Source organism: Rattus norvegicus, chromosome X (genome assembly GCF_036323735.1).
Source record: "Rattus norvegicus strain BN/NHsdMcwi chromosome X, GRCr8, whole genome shotgun sequence".
NCBI classification, from domain to species: domain Eukaryota; kingdom Metazoa; phylum Chordata; class Mammalia; order Rodentia; family Muridae; genus Rattus; species Rattus norvegicus.
The window spans coordinates 133,635,576-133,658,508 of record NC_086039.1 but is presented as its reverse complement, the minus strand read 5'-3'; the positions used below and the strand labels follow the sequence as shown (position 1 = coordinate 133,658,508).

General features: G+C 44.2%; 1 protein-coding gene across 3 annotated transcripts in view; it reads right to left on the bottom strand.

Moving 5' to 3' along the window:
* The window catches only part of Arhgap36 (Rho GTPase activating protein 36), a 29,000-nt gene extending 6,487 nt beyond the window's left edge, over positions 1-22,513 (bottom strand). The window contains exons 1-2 of one of the 3 annotated variants that reach the window (XM_229133.11): positions 22,278-22,513; positions 159-320 (exon numbers count right to left, since the gene is read on the bottom strand). In XM_229133.11, the coding sequence (XP_229133.8) occupies positions 159-320; positions 22,278-22,509 (394 nt within the window). In that variant the 5' untranslated portion in view covers positions 22,510-22,513. Of the gene's footprint in view, positions 1-158; positions 2,946-22,277 lie in introns of those variants that run through there. The other 2 variants (XM_063280533.1, XM_063280532.1) reach the window with 2 other exon arrangements.
* Between the last annotated feature and the right edge of the window lie 420 nt (positions 22,514-22,933).

Here is a 22,933-nt window from a genome sequence, read left to right as displayed (position 1 = left end):
ACTCCTGCTTCCTCCGTTCCCGGGGCGTCAGGAGATTGGTCCGGTTCTGAAACCAGGAATGACCCCCTCTTACCCTCCTAGACTTTCAATCTGCCCCATTCCGCCCGGGGGGTCTACTCGCCCAAAGGCAAGGACGCCACTCTCCGGGTATAGCTCACCTCTGTCCGGCTTGAATTCAGAGAGGAAATGTCTGGCCACGAGTTCGTGGTAAGCAGTCTCTTGCAGCTTCAGGCGCTCCAGCTCGGAGAGGCTGTGTATGGATACCATGTCCATCCTGCTGCGGTCTGGGTTCTGTCCTGGGGCTCCTCCCAGGACGCACACTAAAAAAATGAAGGCAGACAACAACAGCAAAAGGGGCATGATTCTGGGACACCGTGTCCTTGCTGCCTTTAGGAAAGGAATGCAGCCACCCATTCTGGAATCGAATGATTATCAAGACTGCATCATCCGATTGCCACTGACTGGACCTGGTGGAAGGAACTATAGGGAGGGGGGTAAAGAGGGAGGGAAAACTGGGAGGCGGCTTCACCCTCAAGCTGAGCTGCCTCTGTGTTGAATATTCAGGGGAAAAGCAAAGAAAAGAAAAACCAACTTGAAAAAAAAAAGCTCTGGGTAGATATTCCAGGAAAGAGAGAAAAACTAACAAAAATTAAAGAAAATAGTTTTTAAATAAGCAACCTTAATTTTTAAAAAAAAACATTTGATACAATAAGACATAATATTTTCTATTAATTAATTACAACACTGATAAGTTTTTTTTTCTTTCATGATGATGCTCTAAGCTCTCTGGGTTAGGTAAAAAGGAGGCATCTATCCAAGATAATGAGCACTGTAAATTTAAATAACTCTTTCAGAAGACAAACTGGACACAGGGGTTTGGAGCCAAAATCTGTCCCCAGGCCTTTTGACCTAGTAATTCCCCTTCTAGGAATCTATCCTAAATCTTGCTACAGACAGGAAACATCATATTTAAATGAACCATCCACTAAAAGGAAAGAAAGAGAAAAGGCTAGCCCAGAAATAAGATTACTTATATAATTATGTAATAACTAGTATGGAAAATGATGCAATCCTACATGGATGTTTATAAAGAGGTTGACCACAACAAATACAAAATACAGATATTATCATTGCATCTATGTGAATAAAAACATGCACAAAACACCCAAAAAAAAAAAAAAACGCCAAAAGTCTAACAAATAGTCTTCAGGATTTTGTTTATAGTTTTTCTCATGTTAAAAGCCTGATTTTATGGCATATCTTTGGGGTAAAGTCAACTTTTATGAAAACAAACTTTATCTATCAACTCTTGGCAGTGAAACTATATACAGAATTAGTAGTCACAGGGAAGTTTAATATACTGGCAAAGGTGTTTTATATGGCCTTCCTCCATAGCCCTATCTGATACTGTACTCAGGCTGCACATCCCTCAGTGGAAACCTCCCAGGACCCCACATAGGCATCTTTCATCACATCCTCTGTTATGCTTGTTCATGTGGCAATTCATCAAAAGAAGAAAAGAAATCTGTATTAAAGAGAAATCTGTACTAATTGTCCACTTTAACCAGGCACTAAATATTTAGGGAGTGAACAAGAGAATACTGCTCCTTTCATAAAAGATTTAGTTGTGCAGTGAAGGACATACACAGGTTAGCAACAGTTTGCAAAACCTTTTGGTATGTCAGCTGGCAGAGGTATAAAGAAAAAGTACTGTGAGAACAGACAGGAGAAAATATCTAAGTCTGCCTTGACGTGGGGGGGGCACAGAGACAGAGACAGAGAGATAACACCTTGTACAAAGGAAACAATGGAAGAAAGATTGTTATTTACTTAAAGCAATACACAGATGTTGGGGGAAGATAAATCATGAAAGGCCCCATAACACCATGTTAAAGAGATAGACTTTTTCTCAGGCAATAGGGGACTACTATAGGGGTTTAGGCAGGGAGTGATAGAGTCATAGCTGTACCTTTATTAAAAAGCACATAGAGCCATGAAAACCCTGCTTTGCGTAGAAAGCCTGAAGCAGGTAAATCAGCTAAGGGGCAAAGGGCTGATGACATATATCAGAGATCCCACATGGAAATAACAAGGCTTAGTGCTAAATTAATTTTAATGGAAAGAAAAAGTTTAGGCTAGATTCCAGGTTTATGGCTTGTGAGGATATGTTTATGGCAGAAAAAGTAATTTGAGACATAGAGAACTAAGGCTTTTGACAAAAAGAAGCAATCCTATACCATTTTTTCTAAGATTTACTCTCATGAAGGTTTACAGATATGTTCTATACATTATTCTTCGAGGGGCTTAAAATTCAAAGATCAGTAATATGGCTGTGACAGATAAAAGGTAGGAAAAAGGTTTATCATATAATCTAAACAAATGAGCAATGCTATTTAAAAATATATATACTTCTTGAGTTTTATCAACAAAATCCTCTTTTCCTCACATACCTTAATGGCAAGTCATAGATACAAGAAATGCTTGCTGGCTAACAGTTACAGCATGAGAAAGAATGAGGGCTTTTCCTGTGGCTTTTAGATGAAGCCGAGATGAAAGCCCATAGATTTTAAAATTCCTTCAACTGCAAAGCACATATCGGAAACCCAAAGTGAACACCAAAGCTGGACCAGCAAATAACAACAAAGTAACCATTTTAACCAAAGGCATATATGCATTTAAGTGCAGTTTCATACTAAACTTCTGACAAACCCCACTGACAAAAGCAAATCTAAAATCCATCAATGAGGGTCTCATTTTGATACACAGTCTAGCTTTGGCTTAAAATTTCTAACATCACAGTCCCCCTCCTCTTATCCCAATCCAAACATCTTTGTACCTGTCTTGGAGTTTCAGCTATTTCTTCTTGTAGCTTACCAGAGCTGTTCACCCAGAGAGCAGAGCTGCTTCTCTCCCCAAAAATACAGGATGGAAATAAATCCCTCCCCTCCTCAAAAAAAAAAAAAAGGTAAGAACAAACAGTGAAACCTCAAATCATCATCAGCCCCAAAGGGAGAGGGATAGAGAGAGAGAGAGAGAGAGAGAGAGAGAGAGAGAGAGAGAGAGAGAGGGAGGGAGGGGGAGAGGGAGAGGAGCTTTTGAGAGATGAGTCAGCCTAGATGCTTACAATTCCGAGGGAAATCAAAGGCCTTACAATAAACCGTTTGTCATTGCCTCCCTGCTTGAACATACAGGGATGAACTTAACAACAGTCAGGCTGCAGTACTGCCAACAAAATTGACTCCATCTTGCATACCTTCAATGCTCTCGGATCACCAGTAGGCCCCAAGACTACAGCAGAGCTAGGAAGGCTGGAATGCCCAAGGAACAGCAAATCAGGAGTACAAGGAAATAAACAGGATCCAACAGTAAGAGGCAGGCATAAAACAAGTTCTTTAGATTTAACCAATCTATTTGTCCTCAGGCCTGACTTTTCAAGCTAGATACAAAAGAAGGCTCACCACAGGGAATAAAATGCCAAGAGACCTCTCTTGCTTCAGTGACATCCCCTCCCCCCTTCTGCATGCTATAGTACTAGCTTGAAATGACTCTGAGCTCAAAAGGATACCCAAGAAGGAAGGTGAAAGCAAACCAGCTCAATTTTGGTCTAGAATTCAAGGTATTTGCAAAAGTAATTTCTTTATACAAACACATTCAGTGGCCAAAGGAGTTAGAACCAAAGCAAAGCTTTAGTTCTTAGCTATATAAGCATAAGAGAACCCAGTTGATTCTGAGTCTTGGTGGCCCACTCTATAAAATGTGGAACTGACATAGCTTCCATGTCCACAGTTGCATAGGAAATGACTACTGTGTGTGTAATAAATAACACTGCTTTTTTAAAAAAAAAAAAGATGTAATATCAAAGATTCTTTTCAGAGGGCCCAAATCCATCTGAAGTTATCAGGCTGCAAAAGTGATTACATAAAATAGGAATTGTTATCGATGCATTGATTAATCTGCTCTGTTCAATTTCTACTAGGTTTGAATTAAATTAGCACAGCTGAAGATATCTGGGGATCTATTAGGAAAAGCTCTGTCTTCTTCACTCTTCAATTTCAAGCATTTTTAATCATCTTATAAGAGTCAGAAAAACTAACTGCATAATTAAATATTTCAAATGCTGTTATTCAGATTAGTAAAATGCAGATATATCCATAAATGTATTTCTCTTTCAAACCATCTAGTTTTTCCATGTTTCCAGCAAAAGAACATATAAGATCATTTAGATCAGCAAAGCAGTTCAGAAATGAGTAAAGAGCAAGCAGGAGAGTCTGAACAAAGGGCAATATTGAGCAGTGCAAGGGGGGTGAGCACTCTTGGGTGGCATCAAGCCTATTCTCCATGTCCTCCTGAAATGCATGGCACAGATGGGGAAACAAATTAACTTTAGAAAGGTCAACCACTTGAACATGGAGAGGACAGAAACATTCTGAGCTAACCATGAATCCACAGCCTTCACAATGTGGAGACCTATTTACTCCATTGCTCTCATCAAGTAGCTGGAATTGGTCTCACCCTCACCAGTAAACATGGATGGAACAAAACACAGGGACCATGCTGACACTGTGGTTGGGATCTCTATTAATTAGGCACCTTGTGGCATCATTAGAATTTTACTCCAAGCCACTGAGAGCTCCTTGGTGTTTGAGAAATTGATAGTGCGAGGGGCTGGGTGTCCAGAAGGTATCACATATACATCATTCAAATGTGTACAGGCAGTGACAGTGCTCAAAGACGTACCCATTAATACATCACAACCTGGGGAAAAGATACAGGGCTCTAGCTGAACACATATGGGCACCAATTTGGTCTGCTGACACATTACCTCATTCATCCCCAGCATTAATGAGTTAGCCTTTAAGTTGTTATCCCATAACCTCCATTTCAGCAAAGGCGGCAGATGCAGTGAACAAAATGACTCATTTTAGCCTGTGCAGTGGCGATGCCCCAAGATAATTAAATCTGGGGACTGCGTTCTTCAGCCCCTGCAGTCAGCCCATCATGCCACGACAGAGGCTCATAAACTGGAAGTAACGCTGTTAAGACATCTCAAGGAAAGCCCTGTGCCTAAAATTCTCTTCCAAGAGTATTGTACTATGAGGATCAGAGTTAACCTTAACTATTACCTTGTCCAAAACCTCGTCTGCATTTCAGGAGACTGAGGCTCAGAGAGAAACAGGAGTTGTTTTTTTTTTTCAAGGTAACACAGCAACTTAATAAGAGACTGGGTATGAACCCATTTCTCAGTGTCGGGACATTTTCTAGTACCCCATCTCCTAATTCTCTCAATAGCTGCAAGATTTTTGCATTGCTAGATAATGGACTCAGAAGAATGCATACAAAATAAAGTCTAATTCCCTAAATCAAGAGGAAATCATACAGAAGGCAGGCAGCCACCAGAAATAACAGCATCTTTGTACAATTGTCATTCCATAGATTGTAGTGTGCCCCTTTTAAATTTTATGGACTAAAGAAAAGACTCCAGTTCAACGTGGTGAAAGGCAATCTTTATGCTATAAACATCCCAAAGGAGAGCGTAAACAAGGCAATACAACATCAAATACGCGATGCAGATTTTCTAGCTGTTCTCTGCAGTAGGTATCAGGGTACATAACAGTGCTGCCAGCCCAAGCTTTGTCGTCTTTTCCATCTTTTAGTTAAATGGTGGCAAAGGAGAGAAAAAATAAGATGTTCTATCAATGGGTGGTAAAACATAATTAATGCTTAATTTGCCTTGTGCTTCTCATTGTCTCAAATAATTTCTTATATGTCCTTTATGCCTAGGCCCTGGCACACAGTAGGTGTTCAATAAGTGCTCGTTGGGTGAATCATAGGATTATAAACTCTAAGGGCTTGTGAGAACATAGAGCTCTTACAATTAAAACAGCTATCCATGATTCATGAACAAATGAATCATGCCACTTTCTTACAACAACCCCTGGAAAGGAGGTGGGTTGGGATTATTTCCTCTTTACAGACAACAACAAACTAGAGCTCTTGAGAACTTGTGGCTTAGCTCAAGTTATACAAAAGCATCTGAGAAGTGGAAATAAAGGTTCTCTGTGTCTCTCTGTCTCTATTTCTCCCTCACTACATCTCTGTGTCTATGTCTGTCTCTGCCTCTGTCTCTGTCTCTGTATCTCTCTCTCTCTCTCTCTCTCGTGAGTGTGTGTGTGTGTGTGTGTGTGTGTGTGTGTGTGTGTGTGTTTCACACTGGAAACCTGGATTCAAATTGAAGCCTTACATGTTCAAGCACCAAGGGTATGACTTAGTAAAGTACCTCACTCTTGTGACTCTCAAGTCTATGCCCTTATACTATGACAAACATAGTATCCATAATATGTGTTCGGGGTGCACACCCAAAGATAGGGTATGATGAAAGAATCATCCAAAGGATATAATTGGCCCAGAGTAAGGACCCCTCTCAAAATGAAAAACCCTTTAAGTCAACTGTGCAAGGCTGCTGGGCTGAAGTATGTTTATCTGAGTATGAATGGGAAACCTCTCCCTGATGAAGAATGCCCCTGACCCACCTTTAAAGAGTGAAAGTGAGGGGCTGGGGATTTAGCTCAGTGGTAGAGTGCTTACCTAGGAAGCGCAAGGCCCTGGGTTCGGTCCCCAGCTCCGAAAAAAAGAACCAAAAAAAAAAAAAGAGTGAAAGTGAATACTCATCTATTGCCAGCAGGAAGCTGGCTTTCAGAGGGGAAAGGAGAGCTATGTCTCCACTGGGTCTTCCTTGATGAGAGATGCAGTATATGGGGAGATGAGGTTAGCTTGGGAAACATAGGGGAAACTAACTGGACCATAGATGGAATTGAGTACCCACTATGGCTGGCTGGATCAGCACCGTGCAAAAGCCAGGGCTGCTAGAAAGGGGGGGGGGGTTGCACCTCAGCTCCGGCCCTTGGAATCTTATAGCCTAGTTGAAGGTCACATATAAATGTCACAGGACTGAGAGAGAGGGCTTATCATCCTTCTCTGTTTCCCTTTACTAGTTTAAACGCATTTTCTCTCCTTTGTTCCCATAAAGACTATTAAGAATGGACGATATCTCCAGGCCTACGCATACCAGACAGACCCTTCTTCAAATGCAGACTTTCAGTACACACTGAGGGCATCCTTCCCAGACATCCATTCCAGCTCTCTCTTCCTCCTCCCTCTCTTTTCCACTTACAAACCACCATCTACACACTCACATCCACACAGTCTTCCACAGATTTTCACAAGCACTTGTCTCCACTGCGTGGACTGTAATAGAGAGAAATGAGAATGAATTAAATGGCGCATCATCAACCATTTGCCTCTCGAGACCATATCTGTGGCTTCTACACCGTGGACATGAGAAAGAAAAAACTGATAGAGTCATTTTCCAGACCACCTGGGCAGAGATCATGCCAACAAAACCTGCAGAGTAAAGAAATCCTTGCAGCCTAGACTTCATCTCTGTGCCCCCCCACTTATCTTCCCTTTGATTATATCATCCTCAACAAGCATACAATTTTCTGCCAGCTTTCTTCTTCGAAATCCTGTTTGAGTCTGGGGGACTGTCATAGGGAATTGGGTCTGTGGGAGATACTTTTCCATGTAGTTTTCATGAATAGGAATGACATTTTACAACTACCTTCAAATAACTATATCTCTAAAATACCAATATCAAACTATGCATTCTCTCAAAAGTAGACTGATTCCTCTCTTCAAGAAGACCTTAGCCTAAGAGTCAGGAGGCCTGCTTAGTGACTACGCAGCTGAATGGCCTTGGGCAAGTCAGTGGGCACCTCCAAACCCAAAACACAGCAGGCATAATAATTTATCATTATATTGTTTCTTTAAACAGTTTTATAGAGAGACGGAGCACTGTCACTGCAGAGTCCTTGATTATTCTAAGGAGGGAATTAATGAACTGCAGGACAAAGGGTCACAGTGCTGATACTCAAAAGAGAGCCCCCCCCCTCCAGTCCTCAGCGGATCCAAGAGTGCCAGAATGTGGGAAGTGAAGGTACCAAGTTGGTTTCCTTCCTTGTCTTAAGCTGGGACCCAGGTGCAGGCTCTTGACCCCGGGGGGTTTTAGCACAAACTCTATACCCTTGAATCAAGGGGTTACTCTCAGCTGGTAAGAGTCACTGCGCAAGAGACCAAGGCCTTCAGACTGAGTTGGGCTTCGCAGCGCTTGTCCCGCCCCCACGTAGCTCCTGGGAGCGCTTAATCTGCAAAGTTAAACCAAGACCCCCCGCGGCGCCCAAAAACTACTCTCTGCTGCCCGGGCCCCCAATGAGAACTGAAAAAAAAATTCTGTCTTTCCTATGAATTCTCCCTTGGTGCCCTTACTCGAAAACCTTGGTAACAAGTTTAACACTCTGCTCCCCTTTCCCTCCCACACGTCGGACCCTCCAGTGTGAGGACCCTCACCCCCCTCACTCGCCACCCCACAGAGGGTCCCACTCGGGCCCCTGATGTCCAGCCCCTGCTCTACCTCTTAGCGACTCTCCTGGTCCGGCCAAGGAATAAGAGGCGTGGAGACCTGCTAGTCAGCCTGGCAGTGCGCCGCTGCTAGTCCTGAGAGGAGCTGCAAGCGCTGTGAGCGCTCGCCTCTGCCACTCAGATTCCCCCACCCTGTGTACAGCTTTCCGCGGTGGGGTAGGGGCTGATTCATAGCAATTTTCTACACAGCAGCCAGCTCCGTGCCTCAGGCATACCTGTTTGCTGAATTCCCTGGGCTACTCCCACTGTTTTTCTACGTACCCCATAATCTCTCCTCTTATTCAAAACAATTTCATCTTTAAGATTCAGCCCTAAGAGTGCCCTTTTCTTGAGCATTACAAATGCCCTCCCTCCTTCTCCTGGCCACGCTCTACAGACTCCTATTAGAGATGAGGGAAAGGCAAAAGCGGGATTCAGAAGGTTCAGAAATATACCCCCAAACACTGAGCTTATTAGTTCCAGGGCCAAGGTGGGGGTCCACATGTCTTAGTTCTATGTTCAGTATCCTCCTCGATATAACACATTTATTCCCTTCTGACCTGGTTCTTATGATCATGAAACATCCTTTGCATGTAAGGGCTGCCCAAAGACCACCACTCTCCACGCCTGGCCTCAATTTTTCAGCTCCATGATTCCCACTTTTGTCCAAGGTCTCTGCTCTAAAAAGGTCATTTTGTTCAAAGTTCAGTGAACTAGAGGAGCAAATAGCACCATGCTTCCAAAAGCTATCCACCCACCTGGATGGCAATGATCTCAACAACTTGCCCCACTCTACTTCCCCCACCCAATTACCATCATCTTCATCCTTTCTTTGGTGTTTTTACATGTCTAGACACTTGGGAAAGCCACATGACCATGTATCTAAAACATCTTCCAAAACTACCCTCTTGTAATCTGAAGCCCACCAATCATATCTACAAATCAGCATTACATCAGATAACTACTTATTATTGACAAAGAATAAGGTGCATCCAATATTCTACTGTGATGCACCAAAAGCAATATGGTGCCATGATGCAAGCTCTCAAATGAGAGGCACTTCCAATGCACAATGGCTTCCCCTGGCAACTGACTTTCTTTCTCTCTTGGGTAAAGTTAATGGAGAACAAGAGAATATGGTTGTTAAAGGGTTAAAATAAGTTGGAGAAAGTGATAGTCCAGACTGTTAAAGACTATGCATAAGGCAAGAAAGAAAGAAGAAGGGAGAAACAGAACCCAGACCAAGGAGAGAAGGATGAGAAAGGAAAAAGAAAATGTTAGAGAGCAGCTGTTTGTTCTGGTCAGATATGGTTACAGAGAAGGTCCAGGAAGATTTGCCCTTACTTCCCAAAAGGCTAAGTAAGGCATGTGACTCTAAAGAATGCAGCTTAGAAGAGAGATCCAGAAGCTTAGTGGCAAATTTCTCTTCAGGAATGGGGCAGAAAGGAGGGGGATGAGAGGGGATACAGTAAATCAATGGAAACACACACGCACGTGAACACACACACACACACACACACACAGAGAGAGAGAGAGAGAGAGAGAGAGAGAGAGAGAGAGAGAGAGAGAGAGAGAGAGCGCTCTTTTCTGTCATTGGTTGCATGTGTGTGCTGTTTGGGGTACAAGTACCACCATCACTACCATCAGGATGACCTTGAGTTCCCCCCTGAAATTAAACAAATCTTACCCCACTCAGAAGTATAATTGCAACATTCAGGTTGAGATTGCTTTCCATTGAAGGAGAGGCTGCCTTCCTCTCTTGTTGGAAATGGGCTGAGAGCTTCCCCTTTATAAGTTCTAGAGCATCGGACCAGGAGATGGAGAAAAGGGGGGAGGGAGCACTTGAGGCTCGTCCAATTGTCCCTGGCATCCCATCCTCATTCTCATTCTCTCTCTCCCTGTCTCCCTCTCTACAGTTTTCTGCAGCCCCTCCTTCTGTCCCTGGCCGCTTTGTTCCTCTTCTTCACTGCAGCATCCTGCAGACAATTGCCCCTCTTCCTTGTGATAAGGTGCTGATACTGGGCCACATCTTTCTATTGTGCTTGCTGTGGGTGGTACGGGGGACTGAACTTTGGTCAAGCTAGACCTTCACATCACTAAAGTTACATCCCCAGTTATGGTATTTGCCTTTTAAGGTGGAAGTTTAGGCTGGGAGAATGGAAAAAAGCTAACATTTGGTGTGAAGGGTATGTTATCAGAAATGGGGAAAAAAATCCACTTATGTACCCAGCTACATATTAGTGTTGAAAGACAGCAGGGAGGCATGATTTGAACCTGAATTCATAGGAAGCCAATTCAGGCAGAGAGGACTGGCAAATTGCTGGCTTAAATTGCAATGATTGCCATGGTAACATAAATACACCAAAATGCTTTGCGATATTAAGTAGGTCCAGCAGTGAATGTTACTTGGCCTCAGTTTTCTCAACTGAAAAATAGGAGAATAAAGGTTTGCCCTCACAGTACTTTGTAGGGAAGTGAGCAGGTGACAGTTGCAACTGCTGGGCACTTACCTCAGTACTGGAGCCACCAGCGGACAAAGAACTCGCCCAGGATCACCAAACGAACAGTAGAATCAGATGTGAACCGGGCTCTTCCACACACACTCCTGACCCTGGGATGGGGGGGGGGGCTGCTTTCCGTTCTACTTTCTGCTCTGAGAAGAACTCCAGGACTACCCTTGGGGACTTGGTGGAGGCAGAAGTAGGGAGGCCAATTAGGAGTTGACTCTGTCTATATGAGTGTAGTCACTCTATCACTTAGGCTCAGCAATTAATTACATTCAGGTAATCTCTCTGTGGTATCTTGGACTGATTCATTGCCACTTCAGCACCACCTCTGCTGCCCAACTCCTAAATGGTGACTCACCCTTTGGCTGGCTAAGGCCTCTGCCCTCCAGGAAAGAGGCTTTCTCCTTAATTAATTGCAGAAGCCTCAGCTGCATTGAAAAGCAAAAAAAAAAAAAACAATAAAATTAAAACAAACAAACAAAAAACACCCATTCAATCGGACTTAGAGATTGAGGACTTGAGGAGGAATCAAATAGCCCCTTACCCATAGCCACTACCCTCTATCCCCACAGTAGCTGTAGTGCCAGTGTTCAAGTTCCTCTTTCTGTGTTCTTAATACTATTTTTTGAACCTCCAACTCTGTGTTGCCAGGGGACTGCTCTCTTCTGCATTACATTTGGGCTGTGTGGCTAGCACTGATTGTTAGGCACTGGCAGAATATAAAGTAACAAGAGACATCTCTAGCACCCAGTGAATGTTCCCTACAAATTGATGTCGATCACTATACAACTTTGTAAAGGAGAAAATATATCAGAGTTAGGAAGTTCCTGTGCTGGGTAGATGTGGACCCTACCACAACCTCAAGAACTGAAGCTGTAACCAGGAATTTCTTAGGTTAGGAACTAATATCATGAAGACATCCATGCAGGTGTTTCCCTTCAACACAGAGCATTGCTTGAGAAATTGAAAGTTAGTTGAACCCCTTGCCTCCCTCTGACTTCCTGACTTAGGAGCATCAGTTAGTGGCCCACATCCTTCAAAACTGCCCAGATTCCTGACCCCAAGCCCACACATCCTTATATTTTTAAATAAGGCTCCCAGAAGGAATGGGATGTCTTTTAGACGTCAACTTCCCAACTACCTTGTGACTTGCCAAGGAAGTCATCTACAAAGTGGCACCGTGGAAATTCGAACCACTGACCGCTTGGAAATCCACAGGCTTTGCACAGAACTTTATGCGGCTTGTCTTAAGTAGTGAGGAGGAAAGACCTTTTCTTCCCCAATTTCCCTCTCCTGTGGTCCATCTCCACAGAAAAAGAACACAAGCAAAAGACTGGTGCCTAAATAATGTCTGGAGAAACGTTGGAGTTTCCTGCGGAGTTAAGGGGTAAGAAATGTAAATCACCTTCAGCCACTCTGCCGCCCCCTGCCGCCGGTGGTTCTGGGTCCAAGGTTGCTGTGTGCCTGAAGCCCAGGGCAGAGTGCTTAGGGGGAAAAAAGAGCCCTCTGGCTGCGTGAGAACAGACACAGGTTCGTCTAGGCTGCAGAGTCCTGTTAGATTTATTTGCTGACGTAAAGGGGGGAGCAGCGACCTACTGTGTGTCCAGCACCGAGTCAGTGATTTCTAATTGCCGCTGCCTTTTATGTAGTAAATCTGTTGCTATGCAAAAATAATGAGCTCTCCATTAAGAGAAGTCTTCGAGCTATAAGCTAGGGGTTTCCGCAAACAGCTTCTATGCAAATCTCAACTCTTTACTTTTTGAAACCAATAAAGCCCCACCACACTCCTCAGAGATCCACTCAGGCGTAAAGGAAGAAGCAGCACACCCTGGGGGGAGGGGCAGAGGTCAAACAGATGGGACAGGGGGAGGGTACTGGGAGGAGGAGCCTCGAGCAGGGTCGACCACAATCTGAGTCAGGGTCCTCGCTGAGTGCTCGCGCCTGCAGGCGAAATCCCCGGACTTTCCTGTTTTCCTGGGTTCCGACTGGACCATACCTGGACCCAACTCACTGTTTTTGGCCCGGGACAGAGGGGCAACACCCTCAGGTCAAAGGGAAAAGAGCCTCTGTGCCCGCTCCGCCTTGCACGCCCATCCTCCCTCCTTTCTTCCCCGCCTCCACTCCTCGCCCCCTTCTCTTCCGCCCTGAGAGAAGGAGGGGGCGGGCTGTATGTGTATGTATGTATGCATGTACGCGTGTGTGCGCGCGCGGGTAAGGCACGTCTGTGTATGTGTTTGTGTGTGGCCGTATGTGTTCCATGGGGGGTGAGGTGCATGATTTAACCCAAGTGTTTGGTGGGGTATCTTTGCTCTGTGACATGAGAAGGCATGTGTTTCTGCTGTTGGTGTGTGCATGCTTGTAAGATGTATGATTCTGCCTGACTATAGAGTGACTAGGAGGGTGCGGTCTGGATGTAAGTATGTTCGATGTGTAATTCTGCCGGGTCTGTGGATCTGCTGTGGTGAATGTATGTAAGTTAACAGTGTGTGTGCCTGCTGAAGCTTATGTGCATATGTATATTTTGTGTATGCTTACACTTAGATGTGTGTCAATGAGGTTTTACAGGTAGTGTTTATTGTCATGTGTAGGGTGTGCATTTGTGAACAAGGCACCTCTATAAGAGTACTAAAGTGTTTGTGTGCAAAGGTCTATGCATGTGAGGGTTTTATGTGCATTTTAATTGTATGTTTAAGTGTGTGGTTTGGACCTATGTGTCCAATTTATATGCTTGCACAGAGAATTGAATTGAATTGTCTTGGAGGGGGATCAATGGAGTGTGTGGATGCAGTGTGTAAAAATCACAAGAGTAAAAGAACCCAGACGATCTTTTGCATAGTGTTTCTCTGTCTCTCTCTGTCTCTCTCTGTCTCTGTCTCTCTCTGTCTCTCTCTCTGTCTCTGTCTCTCTCTCTCTCTCTCTCTCTCTCTCTGCCTGTGTGTGTGTGTGTGTGTTGTGTGTGTGTGCCTGTGTGTGTCTGTGTGTGTACATTGCACCAAGATTGGGACAAGGAAGGAGGTATGGGCTAGCGACCCCAGCAGGGGCGCCCGTGGGCTTGATCTCCTCGGTGGAGGTCTGCTCTTCCAACGCCATGCCTGCCAGGTCCGGATGAGGCAGGGTGTGAACTTACCTGCTGCTTAGAGAACGAAGAGGAAGGCTTCGCAGGAGATTTGGCCAGGTAGGGTGCCTAATGCGCGGTGCAGGGGCTAGTGGGAGTAATCTGGAAAAATTGTCGATCACTGACCCATGTCACACCACCCCACCAGGAGGTCCCAGTGTGGCTCCAGCTGAGCACAAGTATTTGTTCAAGGCCTGGCTGTTTCACACCTCTATGACTTTGTGTGGGCAGATGATGTTGCCTGGAAGCCCTTTCCCCCTGGGCCTAATGACAAACTCCTACTTAATTTTTTTTTAAGACTTAACGAAAGAATCACAAAACTTTCTCTGCTTTTGTTTTTTCCTACCCCTCCCTCCTAGCTGAGGGCTCCCTCCTCTGAATGATCACAATTAGACTTCTTAGGGCATGAGCATACGGTAACTGTAGCTATTAGCCCCTCCTTTCAAATGTAAGGGCTGCTCCAGAGAACACCTGGTATACAGGAAGAAGGATAATAATTAGCCTAATACTGTTTTCATGTATTAAGCACTTCCTTACCGGGCGTAGTGCTAAGTCCCATTGTATGCATTATCTCCTTCAGTCCTCACAATGAGGCTGTGAGGAAGACAGAGGTATGATTACCACCGTCTTATACTTCACAAATCAGACTCAGAGTTAAGTCATGTCCCCAGTGACATGCAGGTCCTAGGAGGCAGAGCTAGTATGTGAACTCGGGTCTGCCATGCTCCCTAAAATCATTCTCCTGGAGCAGGCAGCTTCAATAAAAGTTCTCTGATTTCCTGTTAGACAGTGAAGTCTTTATCAAACAGTATCGTTTCCCAGGGCTTCCTTCTTCTGAGTTTACTGACAGGACCAAGAGTACTCAGCATAATTACTTTGGCTCTCAGACGGCTGAAGCCTTCTCCATCTAACTGCACCTCACCACCTCCAGTTCCGGGAGCTCTCCTTAGGCTAGTGCTGAAAGAAAACCAAGAATGAGCTTTTTCTTTTTTCTTTCTTTTTTTTTTTTTTTTTTTTTTTTTTTTTTTTTTTTTTTTTTTTTTTTTGTTCTGGTCATAGCATTGTGGAATTGAAAACTGGGAAGAATAGAAGTGAGGGGGAAGGAAGGAATATTGGGACTGTTTCATAGCTCCTCGAGACCTGCTTCTGTAGCACCCCCAACAGAAGCTGCTCTGCAATGAATTTCAAGCAAAACAGTCCTCGCCATATCAAACTACATATAAAAAAACAAGTAGAACCCCCCACTCGAAAGAATTACTGAATGGACCCTATTTTGTGTTATTCATGCTTGGGGGGAGCACCGTGCTTGCCTAACAAGGCTCATGCTGCTATAATGCCTTCCAAGTGACTTTATCTGAGAAATTCTAATTAAAACAATACATTGCATTTGGGAGAACACATTTATGGGGGGCGTGGTGTCAGCCTAGTCAGAGCCAAAGGATGGCTGGAAGCTCTGGCTCCCAACTGAGCCCCCAGGGAACCATCCTGAGCTGCTGCAAAGGGGTCAGGGAGTGGAGAGAGAGGGACAATTCAGTGGTGGTGAGTCACTTTGCCACTTTTCCTGGGGGGAAAGTGAGAAGCACGATTTAAATTGCCACTGTTATTATTGTGCCCTTTCAACTGGCACAAATGAGCCTAGTGTATGGATGAAAAGCAGTAGGAACATCCATAAAGCTGCCCCCCAGCTGGGCCTGGGTCAGAACCTCATCCTGGGTGGGGTGGGGCAGAGAAAGCATTGCTTAAAGTATTAGGTACACGAACGGCTTCTTTAGGAGTCGAAAAAGACTAGGGATGAACGGTCTGAGATTCACTGGACAGAAAACACCTGAAACCTTTTATGTCACTACACTTAAATCTGCACAAGGAGCTCAGAAAAACTTCAGTATGTCTTAGCATCTGGTCTCAAGCACTCAGCCCTGCATGGGTCACTCTGACACCCCAATCCTCCCCTTCTGAAGACACCCAGCCTCATTTCTGCTTCCTCACTGTCAGCCAGCTGCATCCTTCCATCCTTCCCTTTCTAGAAGATTCTCTCTCTCTCTCTCTCTCTCTCTCTCTCTCTCTCTCTCTCTCTCACACACACACACACACACTACACTTATTTACTTATATTTTTAAACTGCTATCATAACTTTGTACTTGAAGTATGGGAAGTGTGTCCATACAGAATGAGGACTATATGAAGTATCGTAAGGACAAAAATGCCTTAATGTCTCTAGACTACTGTTTATCCTAAAATATAAAGATCTACAGGGTCAAGACAATAAAATGTTAACTGTACTAAGGAAAGAAATATTCATTTCTCCGTAAAAATAAGTCATTGACAGCAGACCTTTTGTCTTTTTTTTTTTTTTTTTTGTGAGAGCTGAGAAAAATCACAGGCATTGAGGTAAAACAGCTTTGAAGTTGTATTCTAGCTTGGTCACACTTGGTATGTGAGCTTGGGGAAGGTTACTTCACTTCTTCAAGCCTCAGTTTCCCCACCTGCAAAATGGATGCCTTAGAATTGCTTAGATGAGAAAAGGAGATGAGTCATAGAAAGCCCAGCCAAACACCTGACACTCATAATAAATGTTCAAGAAAAGGTTAGTTAATTCCCTTCTCCATTTTTCCCTTTCTTGTGTAGCATCGTAACTAGGATGTTCAGGGTGTGGCACCCACTGACTAAGTAGACAATTTTTCTCATTACTGGTTTGTCTAATACACTTGAAAAAGCGCTTTCTTCTTTTAGGATGATGTTTTTAGACCTTAGTCCAATTCTCACTCTGCAGTTTCTCCTGACAGTGTTAATGGGACCTGAGTTTGAGAAGTAATACTCCACAAAGTCTGAAACCTTATGCTACATGTTCAGACTTTCCCAACTGGCCCTTAAATAAGTGCTATCATGCTAAAAAAAAATAAGAGACTATTTCTTGACAAGATTGTCTTATGATTTGCCTGGGGGCGGTATTTTCTACTCATCTCTACCCTAGAAATCAAGAAGAGTTCCTAAGTTCTAGCAAACTCCAAGGATCAGAAAAAAATGTGGGGGATCATGGCTCTCTGAGAAATATGACAGAATGAAAATTAAGTCTCTGTTGAGTAGTTAATTATTCGTTCTCAGTTAAAGGAACACTCTCATCTCTGTACCCCTTCCTCCTTGATGCTATTGCCTCCCTCTAAAGACCGAAGCAAGTTACTACAAGCTAACGTTAGTTACACTAGAGCAGAAAGTAAGGTTAAGGGATGGGAGTCCAGGTGGGTGGCCTAGGGAGGGACCAAAACTTTGACAGATGAGAAAAGTACTGATATTCATGGGAGCCAGAACAATGAGAGGCCAGCCTTTCGGTGTTTTTTAAATTCCACCCTCTCCTTTACATGGTCCCCTCCCTCACTTACCCTTGGTACTACTCTGCAAGCTATTATATTAGTAGTCCTATGTGCATGTGAGAAGTTCCTGGAGCCTCTCCTTTGAGAGGGAAAGTGAGAGGGATAATACTTAAGAATCAGCCAAATCGTAAAGAGAACAGTTGGAGCAGCAGTTTCGGATAAGCCCATAGAGCTGCATGCATTTCCTTATGAAGCAGGGACCTACTGGCTGCTGAGTACTGTGTGCCCATCTGAAGCAGCTGAGTGCTTTCTCAAGAGGTGTATCTGAGAATCTGCCAAGTCTCATCAAACATCCCATCCACCACATCTGAGCATGCATGTGAGAATAAATGATACTGCCAGAAAGAAACAGAAATCGTTTCCTAGTGACTCACAGCCCCAGCTCTAAGGATACAGGTGGTGTGTGCACTGTACCTTCCCACTAAAATATGCACCTTTTTCCACAGAAAGGAATCTATAAGCAGCCAGATAGTTCAAAGTCCAGAATTTGGAACCTGGGCAAAGGGCATCACCAATGATATCAGGTTGACCACTTTGGAAAAAGCTGCTTTACCTCAGCATAGTGTTGGGAGCATATGTGATTCTGATCCCGTTTGCACTCATATTTTTAAGTTAGGCTAAAACGGATTTCCTCAGTCACTGTGTAAAATTGAGCAAATTACATAACTTTTCTGGCTTTTTTCTTTAAACTAGAGAGAATAATGCCTTAGAGACGTGTTCTGAAGGTAAAAAGCGGTAGTTTGCACAAAGTGCCTTGTTGTTGGTAAACATTTGGAGAAGAAAGAAAATATGTATCTTCTGATACCTGAAGCATAAAAAAATTATATAATTTAATGTACAACAATAATGCTTATTACTGTCATTAATAACCCAACAATATAGCTATGTCACTTTAAGAGAAATGAAGCAACAGGCTTGTAACAACACTGTAGGATCAGGCCAGGGACTCCAACCAGCTGTGCCCTTTTTCTCACCCAGCAATAGGGGATATTTCGCAATCACCAGGAAGATAATGATCAGGGGGTTTGATGTTGTCATTAAATTTAAACAAAAATATGAAGGAAAAATATTTAGATTGAACTGTGTATAATTGAATTTAAGTTTAATGTATAAATTAATTGCATATCATAGGTCTTTGATTACTCTTTCTACGGCCCTTTAAATTTTACAGAATAATTTAAGGGGAAAATGTATACAGATTTTAAAAAACAAAACCCGAAGTACTATTTTGCTCCCTTTCTAGAATCTCCTGGTTTACCTGCTATGAAATTTCTTCTGGTCTTTCCAAAATTCTCCTGTGATGGTTATGATCATGCCATTTTCCCATTTTTATGGTCGTATCCTGTCTATCAAGTAGATATGTCATAAAGTTAATTTAGCACGGCACTATTGTTGGTAATTTAGGTTGTCTTAGTAGGTAAGTGTGAAACCGAAGGAATGATGTGGATTTCACAATTGCCATAATCACCCTCAGGGACCTGGTGTCCTGCTCTCCTGATGTTCAATGTACTCTCTGTCATTTGATATTTAAGCTTGATGAATGTCAGCTCTCCTGCTAGAGCCTAGGGTACATTTGCAAACGGATTATTTCTGCCAGTTTTCAAGCCACAGATTCTGCATTTCATCCTCGTGGTAACTAGAGTGTGGTTGAACCTGGTAAGCTTAGCTCCAGCTAGCCTCATATGTGGGGCAAAGTCCTGAGGCGGAAAGAAGTCATTAACAAAAGAATTTTGGGATGTGGTGTCCTTAGTGAATTTCATATTTATCTGACCCGCCTGGCCAGGGGAGTGAGATGTCTTTTTAGCAATTTTGCCCTTACTCTGGAAAATGATTTTGCGTAGCCCACTCAGGTCTGGGCTCAGCAAATCGATTAGGTATTGCCTCTAAAAGAAGATTAGATTTGTATGTGAAAGGGACACCAGGGTCCCTTCAGCTTCCGAGTTTTGGCTGCTGTATAGAAGTCACATTGCTTGAAGCCAAATCTTATGCCAAGAGTGAACTGGGAAGGAAATTTCAAGTGGGTCAATCAATGGTGCTGGTTTTCTGCCCCACCCCCACCCCATGTCTCCCAGACTTTAGCGATATCCTTATCAAATACCTTCATATAATTTTCCATTGACATTAAAAACTCAAAAGATTACTCTGACAAAGGAACTACTTAGACTATCTTCCACATTCTTCTCAGTCTGTGGCCATCTATCTCTAACACCTCAGATGTATAAGGATTTTTAAAGGCATTTGGAAAGAGGAGCCAAGGGCAATTCTAATGCCATAAAATACCAACAGCTCTTCCACTCCCAAAGTCACTCTTCATGCTGCACAGTGTTTCCCAGTGGGAAGGCAATACAGTATATACTCTTACCTGCTCAAAACTTGTACCATTTCCTTTATTTTGTATTTAAAAGTGATGTTTTGGGACACGAGTGAGACCATGTATGTAAGGCTGAGTTCAAGGGGCCAGCATTTGGGTAGCACGTTACATATATATTTGATGTCACGGTGTGGGTAATAGACCTGGTGTAGGCACTGCTGTGTTATAGGAGTATTTGGTGGACAGGTCTCACCAGCTGGAAATGCAGACTTTTTGTTTGTTTTAAACACTGACTAAACAGAAAATGGACACTGTGAAAAGAACTTGTGTTTACTTAATTTTAAGTAGCTTTCCCTGAAAATAATTGCAATATGGATAATCTGTCAACTTCGTAGAATTCGCATGGATGTGTAGGTGGTACATGTGTGTATGATGTGAGGAGTATGGTGTCTTATGGAAATTATGCAATCCATCTAGAGTACATTTATAGTTGTTTATGGCTTTGTGTAGAGTATGCCTGAGTTTGGGATGTGTGTGCATACACATATTTATGGCTATGTACATTTAGTAGCAGTGTAGGCTTCCAGAAGAGAGTAAGTCAATTATTCGGGGCTATATTTACAGGGCACAGCTGGAAATGCTCTTTTGGTCTGGTCATTGCATTTATAACTTGGAGCATGTTCAAAGAGGAGCAGCTAGAGGTGGGCCCTGCCCCACATTCAACCAATGGAGAAACTGGGGATATTAGAATGAGATAAGAACTGCACAACAGAGAGGTTGTTCCATTCCAGAGTGGCAGGACATAGACTACTCTTTGATTATGATAGACCTTGCAGTTTTATGATAGGTGTAGGATTCCTTTTGTGAATCCCCATAAGGAGGAGCCTTCATATCCTTGATCTCTCACTGCAATTACACAGCAGCCTTCAAGGGTTCTTGAGACCTAAGACCTCAAAATGCCTAAGACTCCTTCATTTCCTCCTTCCCTCCCCCTCTTTCTACCTCCTTCTTCTTTCTTATTCCCTTTTCTTTCTATAACCTAGGCTGGCTTCAAACTTACTACTTAGGCTAGGTGGACCTTGAACTCACAATCCTCCTGCTTCAGCATTCCTAGTTCTGGCAACAAGCTAACACCACTACACAGACCTTTTTTTCTTTTCCTTTCTTTCTTTCTTTCTTTCTTTCTTTCTTTCTTTCTTTCTTTCTTTCCTTCTTTCTTTTCACCAGGATTGCACACTTTAAAGGCACAGAAAAAGAAATACCCTTCAGTGGATGCAGATCATTTTAAAGTTCAGAGAGATTATGACCTCTCAGAGTACTTGAAATGGCTAAGCTACTTCAGTTCCTTAGCAGGAAATGAGACTACTGGGATGGGTGTCAGCAGGGGGCTAGGATTGGCAAGAACTAAAATCAGATCTGTGATTAATTAAGTTTGTGAGGCCCTTCCTCATGGTGCCTCCCCTCCCTTGCCTGTGAGGGGGCAGAAGAAAGAAGAGACAACTCCAGGTTTGGTCTATGGCTGATGACCAATGACGCATTCTCACCAATATAGATTTTGGAGTTGGAGACTATGGAAAAACAGGTGGCCATGGGGGCAGGTGGCAGCCTGAAGTGGGTGGGGCTTGTCAAAGGGAAGTGAAGGACAGTGTAGATTTGAGGATGCATGTAGGGGGTGGTCCCTAGGGAATCTACAAAGTATTGCATTAGCCTCCAGAAACTTTAAAAAAGAAAAGAAGTTTTCCAAATCTACTTTATAGAAGACATTCTAGAAGGGTGAAGTGGGATAAACGAATTTACACAGAAGCTGTGAAGTTTAAATATTTACGCCCTCCATTCCATGGGGGTAAGGGAACTGACTGACCTCAAGTACACAAGGAAAGACCTAGAATAAAGACCCCAGGCCTTCACCACTGAGCAGTTTAGGGCAATGAGTAGTTAGCAGAGTCTAAGCTGTCCCAGATTGGCTGCCAACTACATGGATGACCTTGGGCAGGCCTTTCCCTTGTCTGGTTTCAATATCATTATCTCTTAAATGGAGGGGTTAAATTAGACGACTCAAGAGGCCAGGGCTGCTATTCTTCAGCTGAGATTGGGACAAGGGGGACAGGCGTTATGGCAAAAGGAAACCCCACCTCCAAGTCAGGGTCCCTGGGTTTTTGATGCCCTGCAACAGAGGATCCTCCTGGAGCTTTTAGAGCGCTGAGTTGCGGGACGGCTTGCTGGCCAGGAGGCTCTGGCTGTCCCCACCTTAGGATAGAGCCAGCGACTCCTCCCCCGTACTCGCCCCGCGTTCTGCGGAGCCATTAGTGCGATTGCTCTGAGTTCCCGGCAAAGCTAGTTGATTTATGCGGGTCCTCGACGGGGCAGTCCCTTGAGCCAAGAATAATTAGCTAAAAGCCAGCGGGAAAGGAGGCAAGGGAGTTGGGGGGAGCCAAGCCCTAGGGCACCCAGCCGGGGCTGCAGCCCCCCGGCAGACCCCAGCTGAGCACCCCAGCACTGCGACAAGGTGGGCCCCACTCACCACGGCGGGGGCGGGGCTCAAAGGCCGATGCGAAAAGGCAGTCCAGCATCCACGCCATAACTCGTGCTGAGTGCCCGGCAGCCTCGCAGCTAACCTCCTCCGTGCAGTCGCCCCGCAAGGACTGCTCTAAGTAGCCCCCGGTGACCACGCCCTGGGCCGCACCCTGCACCCAGCACTGAGAATCTTGGTCACCGGACACCTCAAGCTTGTCAGAAAGGGGGCAGGGCCTCATGAGAGGCCCCCTCCCGCCGGAGGGGAGGGCCTCTGGCCCTGCAGCCCCTTCCCCCCACGCAGAGGGAGTCCAAGACCCAGCTCCTGTCTAGCTAAGCTCTTACTTTGAGGACAGAACTCTGCTTCTACCCTTTGGGAGCTCACATTTTGAGGGGTGAAGGCATCTTAGCCCTGGCGAACCCCAAATCTGTGGAGGGCCTTCTGTCCTCGACCCCCGGTTGCCCTTGATAGAGCATTTAAAATCAGGCATGTTTCCAGAAGCTCCTCCGTTTGAGGACAACATAGTGCACCTGTCTCAGCGAACCTCAGATCTATATCCCAGCCCCTAGAAACCTCCGTGTTTTAGCGGAGGTCATCTCAGCTGTCAGGAAGCCCAGTCTCAGCGGAAATTAGTCCTGGTGTCCAAACCCCTGAACGTAAATGGT